We start from the raw sequence: 17,673 nt of genomic DNA on the forward strand, positions 1-17,673 counted from the left end.
CTACATGGCAAGCAGATCAGGAGGCGAGTCGCCTTGCGTACCCTCATCCTGTTCCCACTGAACCAGTGACTTCAGGATCTTGCCCTTGCTCGACGCCCATGCCTGCCCCATGCCTTGACACGAGAACGTTATTCGTCTTGGCCCCGTCTTGCATTCACAAATGCTCGGTTTCAGATTAGCTGTACTATTGGCGGTGTCGCCGGCGGACCAGAATGGGCGTCGTGGCAGTGTATACGCTCACATGCTTTTATCGACAATCCCGCAGGTTTCGTCTGTCCTTTGCCTGATCTTGATGCGTCCTTGCTGATTGTATCCATCCCGGGGCAGATCTGAGGTAAGCAGGCGGTATCGCGCTGTCATTCGCGCAGTGTCTTGGCTTTCCGGCAGTGATCTTGACCGCGTTGTTGTACCATGCGTTCCGTGCTCATCGTCGTTGCAATGCGCACATATAAGAGCACGTACACATATCTCCTTCTCAGTTCTCAGTACCACGTAACATAGTCCCCCGGCGACGGTTGCTACTATCTTCGTCGGTTTGTGATTCTCATGAAGCTTTCGTCTATTTTATTTGGCCTGGCTTCGGCCTTGCCTATTGTTGCACAAGATATATATGACATTGTGAGTGGACCATACCTCTGTCTTTGGTGTACTTGTGCTATGCTTACGCGACGATTATCGAATGTCTGCAGTGGTCGACGACATGGCAGAAGGACAACCTCCTCACGTACAAGAATTTGGGGTCAAAGCATGTCAGCTTTGGCTCGCCTGGATCAACTGGCACGTCAGACATCAAGATCGATGACACGACCTACCACCAGAGCGTCGTTGGATTCGGTGCCGCTATGAGTGAGCTGCCAATGTCATGTTCACGCCACCATGCACCGACGATCTACCTTCAGCTGACTCGTCCGCCAAGCTCCTCAACGATCTGAAGGTTGGGTTTCCTCCGTGCACACAGGATCTACCAACTGATGAATGTTATGCCGTGTAGAACTCGAACTCGGACAAGTATTGGGCATTGCTGAAATACCTCTTTGACCGTGCGTGATCCGCTTAGTTCCGGAATGCATCCCACCAACTCAGATGTGCTCGCCCTGACAGCTACCGATGGCGCGGACGCAGCAGGCTTTACATACCTCCGGGTACCCCTCGGAGCCTCCGACTTCTCTGCGAAAGGTACACAACTCGCACAACGTAGCGCTATCCAGCTGATTCTCGCAAGTAGTCTATTCATTCGATGACACGAGCGGGGACACCTCACTGAACGACTTCAACATCGATGCTGCCCCCTCGTACCTGTTCTCCGTCATCAAGGACGTGATGTCGATCAACGGCGACCTCAAGGTCCACGTCACGCCTTGGTCTCCCGTGAGTGCCGGCCTTTCGTGAGTTTATGAGATACATAGTGAAGCTTTGTCTAGCCCGGGTGGATGAAGGACGGTGGGTCAATGAATGGCGGCAAGTTCTACACCAGCTTGTCAGACGTCTGTGAGCACATATATTGTATCGTTGTTGATAAATGTCCGATCATGATGCACAGTTGCGAACTATCTTTTGAAGTCCCTGCAAGGGTTCAAGAGCAAGGGAATCACCCCGTGGGCCATTGGCATTCAGGTGCGCAAAGCCCTTGATTACTCAAAGGGCAACGGCGAGAAACCCTTCCCCCATATACAGAACGAGCCCCAGAACAGCAACAATGGCTACCCCACCGCACTGATCGACGCGCATTGGGAGGGTGAGATCGGTCAGAAGCTCCGCTCGCTCATGGACGACAACGGATTCAAGGACACGCTCCTCATCGGATACGAGCACAACTGGGATGACGCCGGGGCATACCCCGTTGACCTTGTACGGCATATCCGTTTGTTTTGGGAACGTCTCGCTAACATTGCTTGGCCGCGTGGTATAGATGGGTCAGGCGGCGGACTCATTCGACGGCGTGGCGTTTCACTGCTACGAAGGGCACGTCTCGCAGCAGGAGACGTTCCACGACGCGTACCCCAACAAGAACATCTACTTCACCGAATGCGTGGGTCTCTTCAACGGGGACTGGTGGGGCGACGTGAAGGTAAGATTACGATCCTTGTTGCGTAACTACTTGGTGACGTCTCACATCTGTGCCAGGCTTATCTCAGAAACGAGTGCGTGATAATCGGGTGACACATACTAATGGAGCATAGGTTTACATCCCGGCAGCGTTATTGGCACTGTCAACAACTTCGCAAGGAACGCTGCATTTTGGAACCTCGTCCTTGACGGGAGCGGCGGCCCCAAGCTCCCCGGTACTTCTAGCTGTGGTGGAAAGAACCAGTGCCGTGGTGTCATCACGCTCAATAGCGACGGCTCTTACACCAGGAACCCCGAATGTGAGTACACTGAAGCTCTGCTCCTGCGTCGACCTTACATGGGTCGACCATCCAGTCTACGCCTTGGCTCAGATGTCGAAGGGCACTATCCCGAAGGATAAGGGCGGGCCGAGCGCACAGCGGATCGATGCCTCCGTAGGCGGCAATTCCAACCTCCTTGTCTCCGCATTTGTTACAAAGCGGTCATCGTCCTCCGACCAGTGGCGCTACAGCCTAGTCGTTCTCAACCAGTGTGTACCCAGCCCGCATCCTGCATGGAAAACTGATGTTCGTGACCCTCTTACAGAGACGACGACAGCAATGGTAGTTGGGACCCAACCGCCATCGATGCTACTATCGAGTTCAGGGGAAAGCAGGTGCGTGTTTTCCGGTAGTCGATCATGAAGTATTCTAAGGACGAGCCCGCCAGGCCAAGTACACGTTCCCTGTCGGCGTCACCACCCTCTGGTGGTATGCTGCCCCGCAATAGACGAGCAACTACTTCATTCGTTAACATTCACACTGTTCCAATCACAACGAGGAGTGTCACTGACGATGAAGCGATATTACCTTATCATGCATTCTTGATTGGGCTTGTGTGGTGTACTAAGTTGGCAATACAGAATTAAGTGTTGGTCATACAACGACAGTTACATTCAATGGCATGGCAGAAAGTGTAAGTTCATACAAAGTTCCCAAACACCGTGGACCTCCCGACCATCGTCCGACTACGCCGTCCGAACACTTCGCACCTGTATAGACGCAGAAGCTCCAATTCATCGCATATGCGCCCAATCGAGACATGAGAACGCTAACAAAGGTATGTCACATTGCATTCAGCGAAAGTCGACTAAAGATGAATGTAAGATACACAAGGGTAATAATAGATCAGCTCCACAGTATAGTAAGTCGGAACGAAAGAATGGTTAGTAAGTACATTGGGACATTAGACTCGCTCGTATCATGTCGTAGATTCATCAGGTCGTCAACAGTCGGGCCCTCAAAGAGGAAGAAAGGAGTTTAGAGACTTTCGTGGCAAGACAGCTCGGCCAGTGTTACGCTTGAGGCGCGCCACGCTTCTCCGACGCCCCGTGGTCGACGTACTTGCCGGAGCGAAAGCCGAACGCGTCGTAGTCGACAGCGCGGACTTGCCAGAGGACGACCGCGAGGAACACGGGCGCGGTGACGCAGTCGAGGATGCCGTACCAGATCATCTCCGCGTCGACGGTGATGACGTTCGCGCCCTCCGCGCACGCCCAGCAGATTGGGTAGGTGATCAGCATGAAGGAGAGGTAGCCCGCGGCGAGGTAGTAGCCCCGGCGCACGATGCCGCCATTGGCGAAGGAGGTGGACGGCGCGTGCCAGAGGAGCACGTACCTATCAAGCAGTTGGTGAGCCGATGAGGAGCTGTGAAACAGGAAGAGATAGCCCACCAGATCCAGAGGAGTGCGCTGCAGCCGAAGGTGTAGTAACCCCACTTGTAGGTGCTGTGCACGAGTGCACCGACCAGGCCGCAGATGACGAGGACGATGCTCATGAAGAGGGTCGTGATGATGTCGGAAAGCGGAAGGCCGGTGGCGAGCAGGACCTCAAGGAGCAGCAAGGGGAACGTGATGAACCATTGAATGTACCGGACATACTACGATGTGCTCAGCATCGATCAATGTAGGTTTTACTCAGACTTTTCAGATACTCACCCAAATCTGGCGGGTAGGGTCGCCACCGTCGCCGCGAAACTCGACAGCCACCGGCGTTGCGCCAAGATCAGACGCCATCGAGAAGTAGGCAAGGCTGGAGGTCAAGAGTACAACTGCGGCGATCTCATGGAACAGACGAGTGCCACGGGGTCTCTACATCACACTGGTTGTCAACGACGGGCATCGACTTGTTAAGCTACGCTATTGCTTACCATGACACTCCAACACAAGGTAGCCAAGAAGCAGACCGCCATCAAGGAGAAGGCCGCCCAAAGCCAGTCCGAAGCTTGGGTCGTCAAGTGTTCGATGGCATCCGGGGGGTTAATGCCGACAGCCTGGTTTCCGGCCATTGGTGAGCGGACTACTAGGCACGTATGAAGGGGGTTAGTGCGGGTGAGGGAGGATTGGGGGTCGTTAGCGAGTACTCGTGAGCGAGCTAGGAATGGGGATGAGGAGGAGGCCCCGCCAATGGCGTCTTATATACAACCACGAACTCGGAACAGCGTAGGATGGCCCCGGCGAGCTCAGTCTGGGTCAGTCGCCCGAGCGAACATGCTAGGACCATGCCACTGACGCACTACAGGGACACAACGGTGACATTCGGAGAAGAACTGTCGGACGCACATGTAGGCCGCCCGAGTCCGGTCGATGTATGGACTCGGGTCCGCACCACCGAGGCGGGCGACTACCCTCCTCATCTGACTTCCAGTCCGGACTGCATGTTTCACCTCCGTGTCTGCCTAACAGACATGCGACACGAGACCTGCAAGGAAACTATCAGCTGCCCGAGGGTTTGAAGTACTTAGCTACACGTATACACCGCCTTCGAGGTTGTGTATCCTGGCCAGCCACATAGTTCCGGTGAGCAAGTATGCAATTCGGCCGACGCGGGCGGTCGTGATAGGCCTCGGTGTGCTCTCGTTCCCTGACTGATCCACTACACACCTCACGAAGGTTCTCGGTGCAGCCGTCGCGGGACGGTCCTATGATGTATGTCGGCGAGCGTCTGGACTCGTCGGAACACCCCGGGACCGGGCTTACACTTCATCGACATCTGCAGGCTTTCAGCCAACTTTCAGCCGCTCTAGAGTCTGTACGGATGGCTCGCGCTACACACTTACATCTGTACAGTCTAGACATCAGCGATAATAAGTCAGACGAGACGACTAAGCTGCCGGGCGGGCGGGCGCCCGACCAAGGAGTAATAGAGAGCACAGCGAGTCCGTGAACGAGAGTGCGCGATAGCAGAACGAACGAGAACGAGGCCGACGCCTCCCGGCCGTGCGTGATGATTGAATGGTCAGCGTTTCGGGCGATAGAGCGTGTCCCAGACAGAAGGTTGTCGGCGGTAGGTGGCAAGCATGCGAATGACGTCGACGGGATGCAGCGCGATGCTACGAGCAGAGCTCACGAACCATCGCGCGAAGCATCCGCCGGACCCGTGTTCGCAGGCGTCAGCGTCTCCTGTGACGCCTCCGCGCCCAGCTTTCCATCTTCCCTGCTGCTCCCCACTGCAGTTGCGCTGCCCGACGTGGAATCCACGATAGCCTCCCCGCTCTGCGCCTCCCCCAGCCTCTCACCACCGTCCAGCTCCCCCAGAATGCCGTCCGTCTCAGGGTTCCAGTTCGCCAGCGTCAGCGAGAGCCGCGACGGCCGCCGCTCGCTCCGCGGCCGCAGCACCGGCGAGCGACGAGGGTCCGTAGCATGCCCGTCCTCGGATTGGCTCATCTGCGGCCACGACACGCGGGCTTGCTGCTGCTGCTGCCACTCGTTGTGGTACTGCTGCAGCGGGAACGGATAGCTGGCCGCGACGCCCATGCTCGGGCCAGGCGTCGGCGGGCGCGAGGACGGCGCGAGGCTGGGGCCGGGCGAGATGGGCGTGTTTATGCCTCCGTGTGCGCCCGTCGGGCTCGGCGGCATCATGATGTTCATCGTCATCGACGGCGGGCGGCTATAGGTCAGGACGGACGTCCCTGGCGAGCGAGACCGCGAGCGCGTGGGGTCGGGGGAGTGTGGCGGGCTGGTGGACATGGAGAGCTGCGAGCGGGGCCGCCCGACGACGCCATATTGGTAGGGCTGTGGTGTCGGGGGCTGTGAGGAGAGTGTAGATTGCCTGCGGGAGGAGTGGTCGGGCAGCTTGTACTCGACGTTGGGCGACGTTGGGGCGGTTTGGGACTCGAGGGTGTCTTGCTTGCTGAACAAGCGATGGCGCGCGGTCCTACGAGACGTGCATGAGGTTTAGTAGCCCTTGGACAGGTACATAGGTAGTGCGCTTACCAGATGTACCATATCGCTATCACGATGAGGATCAGCCCACAGAAACCTCCTAAGAGACCGCCTAGCAGAGGCCCAAGTACACTGCCAACGGCTGGGCTGGATGTTGTTGACTCGGCCGCTAGCGTGTGCAGAGTTCGTGAGCCGGCATTGCGCATGGCCAGGCTTTCGAGATCGTTGACGACTGTTGAGGGCTCATCTCGTGCAATGAGGATTTGGCCATGGATACACGCGGGAACCAGGGAAACAGCTTTGCTGGCTGAGAGGTCATACATATACACGCATTCGTGCACTGCGCAGGCGGGGTCTGATGACACGGCCGAAGAGATACCGACGGTTGAGTCGGGAACGAGTCGACTTTGCGAGCCGCCAGGCTCGACCTCAATGTCCAACGTTGTCGTGACAGCAGGGACCGGCGTAATGTGACATGATTCACCTGGTCAGCAAGAAATATGAGCATCATCTTGAGAATAAGGCTCATAGACTCCAGAGAAAATGCAGTGAACCACGAATTATGTGGAAACCATATCTTCTCTTGTTCAAGCGTGGCAGGGCATATGCCGTGACAATTCTTTTGCGATACCAAGGAGAAGTTCCTCACCAGTGGCCTTTTGCTTTTGAACTACAAGCACCGACGGAGAGGTGAATGTGCGCCCACCGCTGTCCTGTACACAGCCGTGCTGCGACATCGCCATCCCGACTTCAACGTCCAGAGACGGTGCCTCATCCACTGCATGCTGCGCTTGACAGAGTCTTCGCTCGTCCTGAGCCTCGTTGTCGATGCGTTCCGAGCCTGGCGAGCCTACCATCAAGTGCACATTTTGGCATAGAGCGTCTAGGTTAAACTGGTTAGCTTGGTCGAATAGTACGCTCACCACTCACTTTGGATTCGGAATGGACGTGGACTGCTCCTGAACACAGTCAAGTCGGCTCCTTGCGGTGCGTCAGAACCGCGACTCTCCCTCGGCGTGCGCAAACAGCATGGCAGGGCTTCTGTCTTCACCGGGTCCTCCCACCGTAGATCGCTCGACCCGGACGGGTCTCGCACCTGGCTTTCCCGCGCGTTCACGGCAACATCTTCCACGTCAGGCCCCGCCAATGCACATGCCATCCACACACGGCCGCAGAAACGAGCAAGGGGGAAAATGAGAAAGGCTGCTGCGCCGCCGACGCTGCCCTGAGCTCGATACGGGGGCGGCGAGTGTGAGAGCACGGATGGCGCCCGGATACTGGGTTTGATGAAGGCGACTTCGCTCAATGAATATTGCGCCTCGTGTGAGCTCGCAGTCAACTCTTCGGTCGGCGAATTTAGAGAAGAGAGAAGAGGGGCGATAAGAGAGCATCTTTGTCGTCGAAATAGCGGTGCCCGGCGCCATGACGGACAGCGATGAGATGAGGGACAGATTGCTCGAGGCGCGTCCAGATGGCATACACGCGCTCAGCCACCGCCGCGAACGCAGCGCAGGACTTGCTTTCGACCGTCATCTTCGAGCTCGCGCATCGTAGCCTATCCTGAACGGAACTTGTTGCGGAAATTGCACGCTGAAGCGTACGAAGTCAGCCAGAACGATATGTGGTCAGTCTCGTGTTCAGCGCGCGGAGGTCTGCTCCAGTTATTCTCCCACTCGGTCCGATCTGTCTCGCACGTCGTTCAAGCTTTGACTGTAGATATGCGAGAAAGCTGGAGCAGACCTCCAGCGACTCCCGGCGATAGGAGCTGAGCGTTGAAAGCCGTCTTGTCGTGCAGCAAGCATATCCTGAACGCCCAAGTCGCTATTCGAGCGCCGTGCTGCAAGCTATGGTTTGATTGCGCGGAATGCCACGCGGAAACGCAGGACCATCGGCTGAGGAAGACGACAGAGATGATATTCATGTGCAAGAAGTGCAAGAAGGCCTTTCGCAAGGACATGTCGAACTACGAGGAGAGCGACGAGTACTGCCCGAACTGCGACAACCATTACGTTTGTGGCGATATTGTCTGCGCTCAGAGCGATCATTGATGGTGTGCATTCTAGGTTATTGAGGCGAAGACGCCAAAACCGGTGCTAGGTGTGGAAGGCGAGGATCTGAGGGTGGACGCTCGGTGAGTCCGTTCGCTCTTCGCAGTTCCCAGATGACTCAGGCTGTCCCTCTTCGTAGCATGATCAAGGACGAGCGGGAGAAACAGAAGCCCGAGCGCACAATCTTCATGCAAGACTTCACAGACAAACTTGGATAGTCGACATTCCCAATCTACAGTGCCCGTGTTTGCCCTGTACACTACCTCACGTTTGTCGGAACCCGCTGCATCGACACGCTTACTCTGTTGAAATTCACTAACACAGAAACCTATCGGTTCCACGCAGCATATGGCGAATACGTACCCAGGTATTTGTTTGGCAACATTTCATATGATATGTCTGCTCGGTGGTCTCGGATGTCAAGGTCAACGTTCAAATTCAAACCCTGTCTGAGTGTTCAGCTCATCTGTATATCAAAATCGCTGCGGTCAGTTTCGGCGTACTCAGCAATCTCACATCTCAGCGTACACTGCACCTGAGTTCCATCCCCACCTGATCGAAAGCTCGTGAAGACGCAATGTATCCGTACGTACCATGCATGTGTAGACGTCAACCCGTCAAGTTACATATGTTCAGTATCCCGATATCAAAGCGGCCAACACACGGCTCTTACCGCGAGCGAGCAACATCAGTGTGACATGTTCCTGTAGATCAAATTACAAACCTTCGAAATGACTAGATCAGACCTCAGTTCAACTGAACTTTGAAGCACCCGACTGAGTACCGCCTTGCTCCAACGCCTGGAGTCGGGCTTGCCAAGGCACAGTGCTGACGAGTTAGTACTCTTCGGGTCAGTTGCTGTGACGTACCGCACTTCTCCCATACAGTAGATGTCTCAGGGGAGCGCGAGCACGCAATGAGCGGTGGGAGAAAGCATACTGTACTGATGAATCCAATTCTGAATTGCGTAGTACATGGTCTCCGGATGCATCCCATCTACCTTCCCTATCGCACGATACCGAGTGCAGTTATGAGGAAACGTATCTCCGCGCATAGCTTGCGATTCCTGATAACTGTCCCCGTGCATCAAATCTGTCAAAGAAAGAGGAGGATGACAGGCATCGTGAGCATATGGACACACGGAGCACGCGAACGCATGGGAAACACTGGCACGCGGGTGCGGGGCCCGCCAGCAGCGGACGCATCGTACCACAGCGCGAGACGGAGAGACTCACCGATGGGCGACGTGAAGTTGTGCACGAATGGGTGCACGTTCGTGCTCTGGAAGTTGTGGCGGGCGATGTTGCCCTCCGAGAGGTCCATGATGCGCACGCCGCCCTCGACGGTTGCGCCCGAGTCGAGGCGGCGGTTCGGCGCGAACGCCTGGAAGGGCACCGGCTTGAGCTGCGCCTCGGGGTCCGCGAGCGTCGACGCCTTGATGAAGTTCGGCTCGCGCAAGAGCTCCAAGGACAGGCCCTTTACGACGGGCGGCGGCGTCGTCGGCGTGTAGTACGAGTCTTTTTCGGAGCGCATGCTCGACCGGAAGGACGCGTTGTGGTGTAGGGATTTCTCGCGCGTGGCCTCTTTGGCTTTGACCTCGGTCGTGACGGACCGCGGGAAGAAGACCTGGGACACGGTGAGAGAAGGCGCTAAGGGCGAGGAGTGGGACGCACCACCAAAGTCATGCCCGCCGAGACCATACATCCAATACCTCCGAGGAAGGCGAGGAACTCGGACGCGAACCTAGGCAGGGATGAGATATGTGTCCGCTTCGTACAATTGCGGGACGAGACGTACATGCTCGTGTTGACCTTCATAGACTCGGTCATGCCGTCCACGCCGAGGATCAGGAGAGGGACGGTGAAGAGGAACCGGAAAAGGACGCGAATATACTGCTCAGCGAGTGAGTTGCTATCCCGAGGTTGGCGATATGTCTCGGTCTTACATTCAATTCGTGGAACGTCGTCAGGCGCACGATGGTGCCAATGTCGACACCCTCCGATTTCTGAGAAGCGATGAGCATTGTTCATGGAAGCAAGCGGTGATCTCACCAATTCACGCAAAAAGGTAGGGAATTTAAATCTGCATGATTGTTGGAGACAAGCCGACAGAAGGCATGGCGTTTGGGGACTCACAGACCGTGATGTTGTTAAGATTAAGGATAAGATCACTGAGGCTACCGGCAAGGAAGGTAGCGGCAATGGTCTGCATGACGAGCGGTGAGCCTTGCGCGTCGACGACCGTAAATCCACGAACGCACCTTGATAGGGTCTGAGCGAGTGACGATCGTGGTGACGGGCATATATACAATGGCCATGATCGAGCCGACGGACCAGACCTTGAAGTAGAAGCTACGGAACCAATCTTGCTGGACTGAGCCCGAGTGAACGAGGAACAGCCAGAAACACAATTCTGGATTGGGCGTCAGCGCCATATCTGGAGCCTGCGAGTACACCGATCGCACCTTCCAAATGCGTGGTGCTGGGCGTGATGTTAGTCAGGTCGCGCTGAGGGAGGTGACTGCCAACTTACATCTCAAATGCCCAAGCGAACGAGAAGACGAGGTTCAAGGGGAAGAAAAACCTGTGGTATTGCTCGGGCCAGAGATCGACGGGGAGGGGCATCACTGCGAAGTGTGGTGTTAGATTGTCTCTTCCATATGCACATACTGTTAATAGCTGCTCACGTCCGAAGCCTGGCAGGTCGATGTATCCCATCTTGTACGAGATGATTGTCATTCCGATTGAATACACCATGAGCAAGGGTATCGTGATGAGGTATGTGTACTGCGCGGAGCATCCGGTCAAATTCAACCGGCCATGGACGATGAGTTGCGAGGACTCACTGTCATGACGCGCTTGAACGCGCCCGAATAAGGTCCCTTATTCCATCTGCATCCAAAGTGTCAGCTAGCGGCAGTGCGCACCCAAGGGTGGCGTACCGCAGCACTTGAACCGATCGAACTTCCAGAGATGGAAAAGAGGAAAGCCCCCGTCTGCGAGAAGCACTTCAGATGATCGCTCGAGGCACGAAGGCGGAGACTGACCAGCGTAGAGAGGATCGCCCACGTGAGGTAGGTCGGCGGAGAGACGCACATGGATTAGAACGGTGTAAAGCAAGAATTATAGCATCCACAAATACGGGAAGGCCGGGAGTAGGAGGAGAAGCACGAAGACTACGCGGCGAGAGAAAGAGCGCGAGCGTTGGTCCGAAGCCTCAATAAGAGGCTAGCGATGGTTGAGCGATTGCGTCCCTGGAACCTGAAATTAGACACCGGTCCCATCAAATGGCGGGCCATCAATTGGCACGACAAGCCGAAGTGATGAAACAGACGAGGGCTCAGTCCGCTGACGCTGGAGAGCCATGGTCCATATGGCTCTGTACCGCGTTTTTCCCTCTGCCATGTAAACTTTGGTTCGCGACAGAGAGTTTGATAGATCCCGTCCGATGGCATTCAGTACTGAATTCGCACGTCGCCGCCCTGCGAGAAGCTTGCTGTGAACGCAACTATGGGCAATGATAATTTACTTGTCCCAAGCGGCCGGATGATGGCCAGCCGTGCGCGCAGTCAGTGACAGCCCCGACGTGTGGAAAGCACACCCGAGCCGTCGCATCAACCACGGGCTGTGTCGCCACCCGCATTGGAAACTCTGAGACCCCGTACATCCCTGATAAGTAACATTGTGAGATGCGATGGACCCAGGAGCGCCGTAACACTCACATGTAAGCCCGATCCAAGCCTACTTACTCCTGAGACTGTTCCTTGTGAGTTAGGTAAGTATTGTGTAGATGCGACTCCAGTCGAAGGCATCCTACCTGGTTCCTCCCGTTGGAAGCGCTCAAGAACAAAACGAGAGGTGGAGTGCGAAGGAGAGGAGGAGGAGGACCGGGAGAAGGAGGAGGAAGAGGAGGAAGAGGAGGGTCCGACTCCCTTTAGCCGAGAGGTAGGAAGATCCTCGCCAGATTAGGTAGAGTGGTTACGGGCCTAGGGATTGGAACTTCTGCTATGCATATTGATTGGTACATAACACACATGTAACATACTCTTTTTCGTGAAAAGGGGCTCGCTACAGTCTGATGGCGACCAGTTAACGCGGTATGTAGTGTCGTAAGCGCGGAGTTGGGCTTTTCTGTCAGTTTGTCAAGAAGAATATCTACAGTTAATATCATCTAAGGCTCACCAGTAGTCGACATTCTCCGGCAGGAAGCTGTTCAGTCTCCTAGCTTTTGGAGGCCACGAGGTGACTCGTAACAAAGCCATCGCAATGTGTTTTGACCCAGGGAAACTGAAAGGCAAACACGACGCGACGCGATGATGTTCAGTTGTGGCCCGTATGACCAGTGCAGTGGGCACAATTTCTAAGTTCTGCCTTATGGGCATCTAGATTGAGGTCAATTGTCAAACGCACCATTTTGACACGCCAACTACTTTATACACTAAGTCTGAACTTGTCAAGAAGCCGTCAAGGAGGAAAGTGACGCGATGTTCGTGGCCGAACGCGCCGCGAACGCTTAGGTTGAAGCTCGTGTTGTTGATCGCAAAACGTAAATGCTCAGGGCAGAATCAAGGATGTGAGTGTATCTAGTACAATGTGTCGTGGCGCAAATTACAGTATCGTGAAATTTCGCGGAATTGCTTGGGCAGAAGCGGATGTAGGACAGGGCAGTTTTCGTGTAGGCGTGTGGAAATAATTGTTGCAATGCATAAATTTGTTGTTGTTTGTGGACTGCACACAATGTATGCTCGCTTCGTTCGCAATAATCGCTTGAGAACGGTGTCTGGCTTCACACAGAGATGGTGAGATTTTCATTACATACCTGCTTGGTTGTTTGAGTACGAGAATGAATTAAGTATCCGGGGTCCCATTGAATCGCGGGTCCCATTGAATCGCGCAACGTGATTGGCCGCGCCGGGAGGTACATATTGAAGCGCCCGTCTCTCTTGTCAGCAGCATGACATAGCGCCCTAAATCAGGCAGGCGCAATTGGGAGAGCGATCTTTTGCGATCGACCCTCAAACATCTACAGCCACCCTCACCAGGTCTCCAAGCCAGACACCCTTTCAAAACTTGTAACATATTGCACTCCGCCGAGCACACGAATGTCTCTCGCGACGCCTACCGCCGACGACATTGAGGACCTGCTGCTATCGTGCCGCTACGGCGACCTCGAGGACGTCCAACAGTTCGTCGATCGCTTCGGCCCCGACCCGCTCAACGACGCACGAGATGAGCGCGGAAATACCGTCTTGCACATGGCGGCGGGAAACGGCCACACAGGTATGTTACTATCTTGCTCAGCGCCCCGACTGTTGCGGGCAAAGCTCACGAAACAAGGCATTATTCAGAAACGCTAGAGTACCTCCTGCGCCACGTCTCGCCTGCACTATTGTCTGCACAGAATGACGCGCGGTCGACAGCGTTGCACTGGGCGGCCCTCAACTCCCATCTTGCAGTTGCTCAGGCACTCGTCAAGTTTCCGAACGGACCGGGCCTGGACCTCATCGATGTCAAGAACGAGGCAGGCCGCACGCCCCTCGGGGAGGCGGAGAACGTCGGATGGGAGGAGGGCGCGAAGTGGTTCGTGGAGGTGATGAACCTCGACGAGAGCGCGAAGGGCGAGGAGCTGCAGGTGGCGGAGGACGCGGAGAAGATCGAGGTGGAAATCCAGGATGCCGAGGGCCAGGTCGCGAAAATGACCATCGGACAACGGCCTGCAGACGCGGCCCCCTCGGACCCTCCGAGTGCGACATAGCATCGTGCCTACGACAGGCTTCTCCCAAAGTCAGTCGGTCTTGTCAGTCGGTCTTCTGTGCCATGTCTAATGATTCGTCAGATGCTCTCGGTGAAGTCGCCGCGACCCCGACCATAGCTGCTTCACCATTTTAGAGTCAGACGTGTTTCGTCCGAAGAGACGCAATGCAAATTTGGTACGCAACATGTATCATTGCACCGGTTTTGCTTGTACCTACCTGTATCAACATATTCCACGAATTACGAGACATCGCACTTGCATCGCACTTGCACCGTCTTGCATAGTCGGCACTCCATGTGAGGGGTTTGTGTCGATTCGCAGCTATGTTTCTGGTGCCACTCACTTTGCACACCTACGGAACCTGCAGATGATACACGGAGGGTGCTGAATGTACGTAGCATCGGGATGGGCATTGGGCGGTCTTGTTGTGTCCCTTGAGATCATCATTCATTCGCTAACTGGACCATCACATGTACCGAGGGCATCAGCATATCGAACTCACTCGTACCAACTGGTGCAGATGAACGCTGCTACCTCTTTCCACAGTTGCGGTCACTGCATCTTCCATTCATCTTCGTCACTTCGCCAGCGCTGGCACTGATACACCGCAACTGTTGTTCTACATTTCAACCTTCGTTGATTATGCGGTACAACACCCAACAAACAAGGGAAGTCGGCTACATCTACAACTAGACACTACATTCCACTGCATAGCAACCCATCCTTGTCCACCACTATCATCTTTAGCTCACAAGTCGAAGACACCGGAGGTGTGAACCAAAACCAAACCATTGATTGATCCACAAGCATTCAAATACATATGCAACCCACAGAAAGACCCCCACTACAAATGCACCACAAATCTCGTATAAGATAATATCCATCAGACATACGCTCCACTCGCTGGCAAGTCCCCATCCGGCCCCGGAGGGCGCGAACGAGCGACGAGCCAAACGTCCTCGCGTCGGCCAGAGGCCAACATGTGCTCTGCATAACGAGTGAGCGCGGTCGTCATCTACTGGACATGAAGGATGTGGCACGAATAAACGTGCGAGACTCGAGTTAGTACCTATAAAATAGATCCTAGCTGAGTATGTTCTGAGGAAACCAGATGGGCGGGTAGAGGTTTATATATGGCGGGGTTCAGGGCAGGTAGAAGGGGTGGTCCGTGCGCGCGATCGGGTCGGGGAAGTTCTGGGCCGGTTGAGTATGTCGAGCCGGATCTTTAGCGCTCTAGTGATGTATAGTGACTGGTACGTAATAAGCCTGTGCGTATTCTATGGGCAGTATTTCGGACGGATTGGTACAGCCCTCACGCACAACTGTAAGACCAATACGCGGACTATCCTGAGAGGCTACATACATGAGGTACAGTATATACATGACTATACTAGTCGTTAGTCATACTCCTGAAGGAGGTAGTCGTGAGGCTGATGGTCGAACCACCGCCGAACGGAAAGCCTATAGATACAGTCGCATTATTCAACCCTATATACGGAGGGACAGTACTTAGTAGATTGCGTTCTTCGGAGTGCTAGGAATAGGTGTCTGAGTCTCGTTGACAAAAGCAAGAAAGCGACGATAGTGATGGTGGTATCTTCGTCAGTTGTTCTTCACAAACCATGATCGGCCATCCACGCATGGCGAACATGCTGCGTCCGCGCCCTCGAGTGCCGAATCTCGTCCTTCAACGTCTCGCGTCGGGCGCGACCCTCCGTCCACATCGCGCGGAAATCGCCTCGTCGCCTGCGCTCGGACTCGGCCTGAACCCGAGCGGCGCGGTGTTCCTTGAGGAATTGCGTGCGCAGACCGACGAGGTGCAGCTTCTGGTGCGAGACAGCGAGCCGCCGGGCAACGTCCGCGAACTTGGCGCGGAAGGCGTGCAGCTTGTCGATGTGCCCGGCGAGGCGGTGGATCCGTGGAGGGCGGGCACGGAGCTCGTCAGCGAAGAGGTAGAAGATGTTCAGGTTCCTTGGAAAAAAATTTAAGTCAGCGTGCTATATTTGAGGTGGATAAGAGAACATACCGCTCGAGAGACGAGATGTGCTGCCAGTGCTTCTGAAACCACGCCTGCATCTCTGTAGTTTCCTCGGTGCTTTTGACGTCGGGCGTGTCGTCGAGCTCCTGCTGGACTGCGTGGAAGGTCTGCTGGAGGGACTTGCAGAGGTCGAAGATCGTCTCCGGCTCTTTGAGCAGGCTGCACGAGCATAACACTGAGAACAACTCGATGGTTAGCACAGATAGGAATGATTGACAGAAACACTGACCATGGCAGCGTCTCCGACGGCCTCCGCACACCGCTCAGCTCGCATGATCAAACCAGGGACAGAGAGTGCAGTACGAAGGTCAGGGATGAGAGGAGACAGGACTGCCTCGCCCTCCCCTGACGAGCACGCGTAGGGTATCGGAGGCAGCGAGATGAGACGGGTGCGACCCGGAGGTGGAGGCGTATGTGCGACCGACGTGGCAGTAGACATCGGGTCCACCGGCGGCTCGTCGAAACGCGTGTAGTGCGACTCTACCGACGACGAGGTATGAGGACTCGATTCCGCTAGGGCCACTGATGCGGGAAACACAAGCGCAGCAGGCGGCGTGTCGATAGTCCCAACAGCCGGCGAGTCGCTTCTTGGCTCGGGCGTGAAGAGCGCCATGGGAGAGTCAAAGACACGAGAGACGCGTCTGCGCCATTGCAGGATCTCGAAGCTCGAGAAGGACGTGCTCAAGTCTTCGGGGATGTCGATCGCGGTTACCGCCGAGCGAAGGGCGCCGCTCGGAGCGCGAAGCGGTGTGGGGCGGACAGCGGACACGAGAGGAATGTCAACGAGGGGCGCGGATAATAACTCGTTATCGCGCACGAACGAACGCCGCCGTTGGATGACTGGGTGTTGGACAGGGGAGAGCTGAAGCGGCGGCGGTGCGAGCTTGCGAAGACGGGCAGAGTATTGACTGGGCGGAAAGATGAGTTCGTTGGCTGACCCACGTCGTCCACCGTGCCCGCGACCCGTATCGCGGTCAACCGTCGACGCGTCGATGTGCACGTTGCATTTCGCAGCCTCGTGATCGCGACTAGTGCGAGATTGGGATAGACGCCTGATCGAGTTCAGGGACTCTGTGGGTGCCATGTCGGGGACATCAGACAAATGAAGTGAGGCAGAGCGTGAAGTGAGCATCGTAGCGGATAGCGGGGAATGACTGGCGAAATAGGTATGCAACAAGGGGGAGTAGTCAAAGACGTGGGCGCAGCTGCTACGGGCACCAGCCTTGAGCTCTATGGGGGAAGCGAGAGCGGGGATCTTGGGCGGGCTGACCGTCTTCAGCGAGGCCTCCAGTTCGAGTATCTCGCTGAGTTGCCGCTGCGATGCGCATAGCGTGCTCTCGCTCGTCGGATAGTCTGTCGTCCGCGTCGAGGCTGGGGACGCGCGGGCGGGATGGCGGAGGAGTGCAAACCCGCGCTCCCAGCCCGGAGACGACCAGATCTTGAGCGGAGGAGAATAGGGGGAGCGTGGGACAAAGGTAGGGCTGAGATGCTGGCGCGGCATATTCGCGTGCGAGAAGGTTAGGTTAGCAGTAGAAAGGCCGAGGGCGACGAAGTAGGAAGGAGAC

General features: G+C 55.7%; 8 protein-coding genes across 8 annotated transcripts; 5 read left to right on the forward strand and 3 right to left on the reverse strand.

Annotated features, from left to right (window-relative positions):
* Positions 1-433: 433 nt before the first annotated feature.
* B0H18DRAFT_1022978 (glycoside hydrolase superfamily) lies at positions 434-2,989 on the forward strand. Its single transcript, XM_048029610.1, has 15 exons — positions 434-618; positions 690-846; positions 900-934; positions 992-1,040; positions 1,102-1,176; positions 1,226-1,368; positions 1,422-1,488; positions 1,541-1,614; positions 1,675-1,848; positions 1,910-2,068; positions 2,125-2,141; positions 2,197-2,366; positions 2,422-2,596; positions 2,653-2,722; positions 2,776-2,989. The coding sequence occupies exons 1-15, from the start codon at positions 547-549 to the stop codon at positions 2,833-2,835; spliced, it is 1,497 nt and encodes a 498-aa protein (XP_047890532.1). The 5' UTR covers positions 434-546; the 3' UTR covers positions 2,836-2,989.
* A 285-nt stretch (positions 2,990-3,274) lies between these two features.
* Positions 3,275-4,543, reverse strand: B0H18DRAFT_579490 (heat shock protein 30). Its single transcript, XM_048038661.1, has 4 exons — positions 4,255-4,543; positions 4,043-4,195; positions 3,779-3,984; positions 3,275-3,722 (listed from the first exon to the last, which is right to left on the reverse strand). Exons 1-4 carry the CDS (start codon positions 4,390-4,392, stop codon positions 3,401-3,403), a joined length of 819 nt encoding a protein of 272 aa, XP_047890533.1. The 5' UTR covers positions 4,393-4,543; the 3' UTR covers positions 3,275-3,400.
* Positions 4,544-5,075: 532 nt separating this feature from the next.
* B0H18DRAFT_1022995 (uncharacterized protein) lies at positions 5,076-5,761 on the forward strand. The gene is made up of 2 exons (XM_048029611.1): positions 5,076-5,114; positions 5,164-5,761. Exon 2 carries the CDS (start codon positions 5,404-5,406, stop codon positions 5,587-5,589), a length of 186 nt encoding a protein of 61 aa, XP_047890534.1. The 5' UTR covers positions 5,076-5,114; positions 5,164-5,403; the 3' UTR covers positions 5,590-5,761.
* Positions 5,762-7,738: 1,977 nt separating this feature from the next.
* B0H18DRAFT_579457 (uncharacterized protein) lies at positions 7,739-8,776 on the forward strand. The gene is made up of 5 exons (XM_048038660.1): positions 7,739-7,892; positions 8,064-8,277; positions 8,332-8,399; positions 8,456-8,584; positions 8,641-8,776. The coding sequence occupies exons 1-4, from the start codon at positions 7,888-7,890 to the stop codon at positions 8,532-8,534; spliced, it is 366 nt and encodes a 121-aa protein (XP_047890535.1). The 5' UTR covers positions 7,739-7,887; the 3' UTR covers positions 8,535-8,584; positions 8,641-8,776.
* A 436-nt stretch (positions 8,777-9,212) lies between these two features.
* On the reverse strand, positions 9,213-11,724 carry B0H18DRAFT_1023005 (uncharacterized protein). The gene is made up of 13 exons (XM_048029612.1): positions 11,359-11,724; positions 11,266-11,311; positions 11,162-11,207; positions 11,003-11,102; positions 10,849-10,942; positions 10,781-10,797; positions 10,577-10,728; positions 10,456-10,521; positions 10,262-10,321; positions 10,114-10,208; positions 9,990-10,059; positions 9,552-9,942; positions 9,213-9,382 (listed from the first exon to the last, which is right to left on the reverse strand). Exons 1-13 carry the CDS (start codon positions 11,411-11,413, stop codon positions 9,345-9,347), a joined length of 1,230 nt encoding a protein of 409 aa, XP_047890536.1. The 5' UTR covers positions 11,414-11,724; the 3' UTR covers positions 9,213-9,344.
* A 1,409-nt stretch (positions 11,725-13,133) lies between these two features.
* Positions 13,134-14,099, forward strand: B0H18DRAFT_1023014 (cytoplasmic protein). The gene is made up of 2 exons (XM_048029613.1): positions 13,134-13,595; positions 13,664-14,099. The coding sequence occupies exons 1-2, from the start codon at positions 13,418-13,420 to the stop codon at positions 14,068-14,070; spliced, it is 585 nt and encodes a 194-aa protein (XP_047890537.1). The 5' UTR covers positions 13,134-13,417; the 3' UTR covers positions 14,071-14,099.
* Positions 14,100-14,159: 60 nt separating this feature from the next.
* B0H18DRAFT_1023016 (uncharacterized protein) lies at positions 14,160-14,959 on the forward strand. The gene is made up of 4 exons (XM_048029614.1): positions 14,160-14,270; positions 14,469-14,621; positions 14,660-14,840; positions 14,904-14,959. The coding sequence occupies exons 1-3, from the start codon at positions 14,255-14,257 to the stop codon at positions 14,761-14,763; spliced, it is 273 nt and encodes a 90-aa protein (XP_047890538.1). The 5' UTR covers positions 14,160-14,254; the 3' UTR covers positions 14,764-14,840; positions 14,904-14,959.
* A 724-nt stretch (positions 14,960-15,683) lies between these two features.
* On the reverse strand, positions 15,684-17,609 carry B0H18DRAFT_1121691 (uncharacterized protein; the record flags this gene model as incomplete). Its single annotated transcript, XM_048034374.1, has 3 exons — positions 15,684-16,041; positions 16,097-16,293; positions 16,338-17,609. The coding sequence occupies 3 exons, from the start codon at positions 17,607-17,609 to the stop codon at positions 15,684-15,686; spliced, it is 1,827 nt and encodes a 608-aa protein (XP_047890539.1).
* Between the last annotated feature and the right edge of the window lie 64 nt (positions 17,610-17,673).

This window comes from Fomitopsis serialis (genome assembly GCF_022376445.1).
Source record: "Fomitopsis serialis strain Sig1Antser10 chromosome Unknown B0H18scaffold_64, whole genome shotgun sequence".
NCBI lineage: Eukaryota > Fungi > Basidiomycota > Agaricomycetes > Polyporales > Fomitopsidaceae > Fomitopsis > Fomitopsis serialis.

Bases quoted from the DNA above. Each gene is read 5' to 3' on its own strand.
- B0H18DRAFT_1022978 (XM_048029610.1), top strand. From the start codon at position 547: ATGAAGCTTTCGTCTATTTTATTTGGCCTGGCTTCGGCCTTGCCTATT. The intron at 1,041-1,101 runs GTGCGTGATCCG...TCGCCCTGACAG, and splicing joins GCTGAAATACCTCTTTGACC to CTACCGATGGCGCGGACGCA. The intron at 1,369-1,421 runs GTGAGTGCCGGC...AGCTTTGTCTAG, and splicing joins ACGTCACGCCTTGGTCTCCC to CCCGGGTGGATGAAGGACGG.
- B0H18DRAFT_579490 (XM_048038661.1), bottom strand. From the start codon at position 4,392: ATGGCCGGAAACCAGGCTGTCGGCATTAACCCCCCGGATGCCATCGAA. The intron at 3,985-4,042 runs GTGAGTATCTGA...AGCACATCGTAG, and splicing joins ACCCTACCCGCCAGATTTGG to TATGTCCGGTACATTCAATG. The intron at 3,723-3,778 runs GTGGGCTATCTC...ACTGCTTGATAG, and splicing joins AGCGCACTCCTCTGGATCTG to GTACGTGCTCCTCTGGCACG.
- B0H18DRAFT_1022995 (XM_048029611.1), top strand. From the start codon at position 5,404: ATGCGAATGACGTCGACGGGATGCAGCGCGATGCTACGAGCAGAGCTC.
- B0H18DRAFT_579457 (XM_048038660.1), top strand. The intron at 8,278-8,331 runs GTTTGTGGCGAT...TGTGCATTCTAG, and splicing joins CGAACTGCGACAACCATTAC to GTTATTGAGGCGAAGACGCC. The intron at 8,400-8,455 runs GTGAGTCCGTTC...CCCTCTTCGTAG, and splicing joins GATCTGAGGGTGGACGCTCG to CATGATCAAGGACGAGCGGG.
- B0H18DRAFT_1023005 (XM_048029612.1), bottom strand. From the start codon at position 11,413: ATGTGCGTCTCTCCGCCGACCTACCTCACGTGGGCGATCCTCTCTACG. The intron at 11,208-11,265 runs GTGCTGCGGTAC...CTTTGGATGCAG, and splicing joins TGGAAGTTCGATCGGTTCAA to ATGGAATAAGGGACCTTATT. The intron at 10,209-10,261 runs GTAAGACCGAGA...CTCGCTGAGCAG, and splicing joins CGACGTTCCACGAATTGAAT to TATATTCGCGTCCTTTTCCG.
- B0H18DRAFT_1023014 (XM_048029613.1), top strand. From the start codon at position 13,418: ATGTCTCTCGCGACGCCTACCGCCGACGACATTGAGGACCTGCTGCTA. The intron at 13,596-13,663 runs GTATGTTACTAT...GGCATTATTCAG, and splicing joins GGCGGGAAACGGCCACACAG to AAACGCTAGAGTACCTCCTG.
- B0H18DRAFT_1023016 (XM_048029614.1), top strand. The intron at 14,622-14,659 runs GTCACTGCATCT...TCACTTCGCCAG, and splicing joins TACCTCTTTCCACAGTTGCG to CGCTGGCACTGATACACCGC.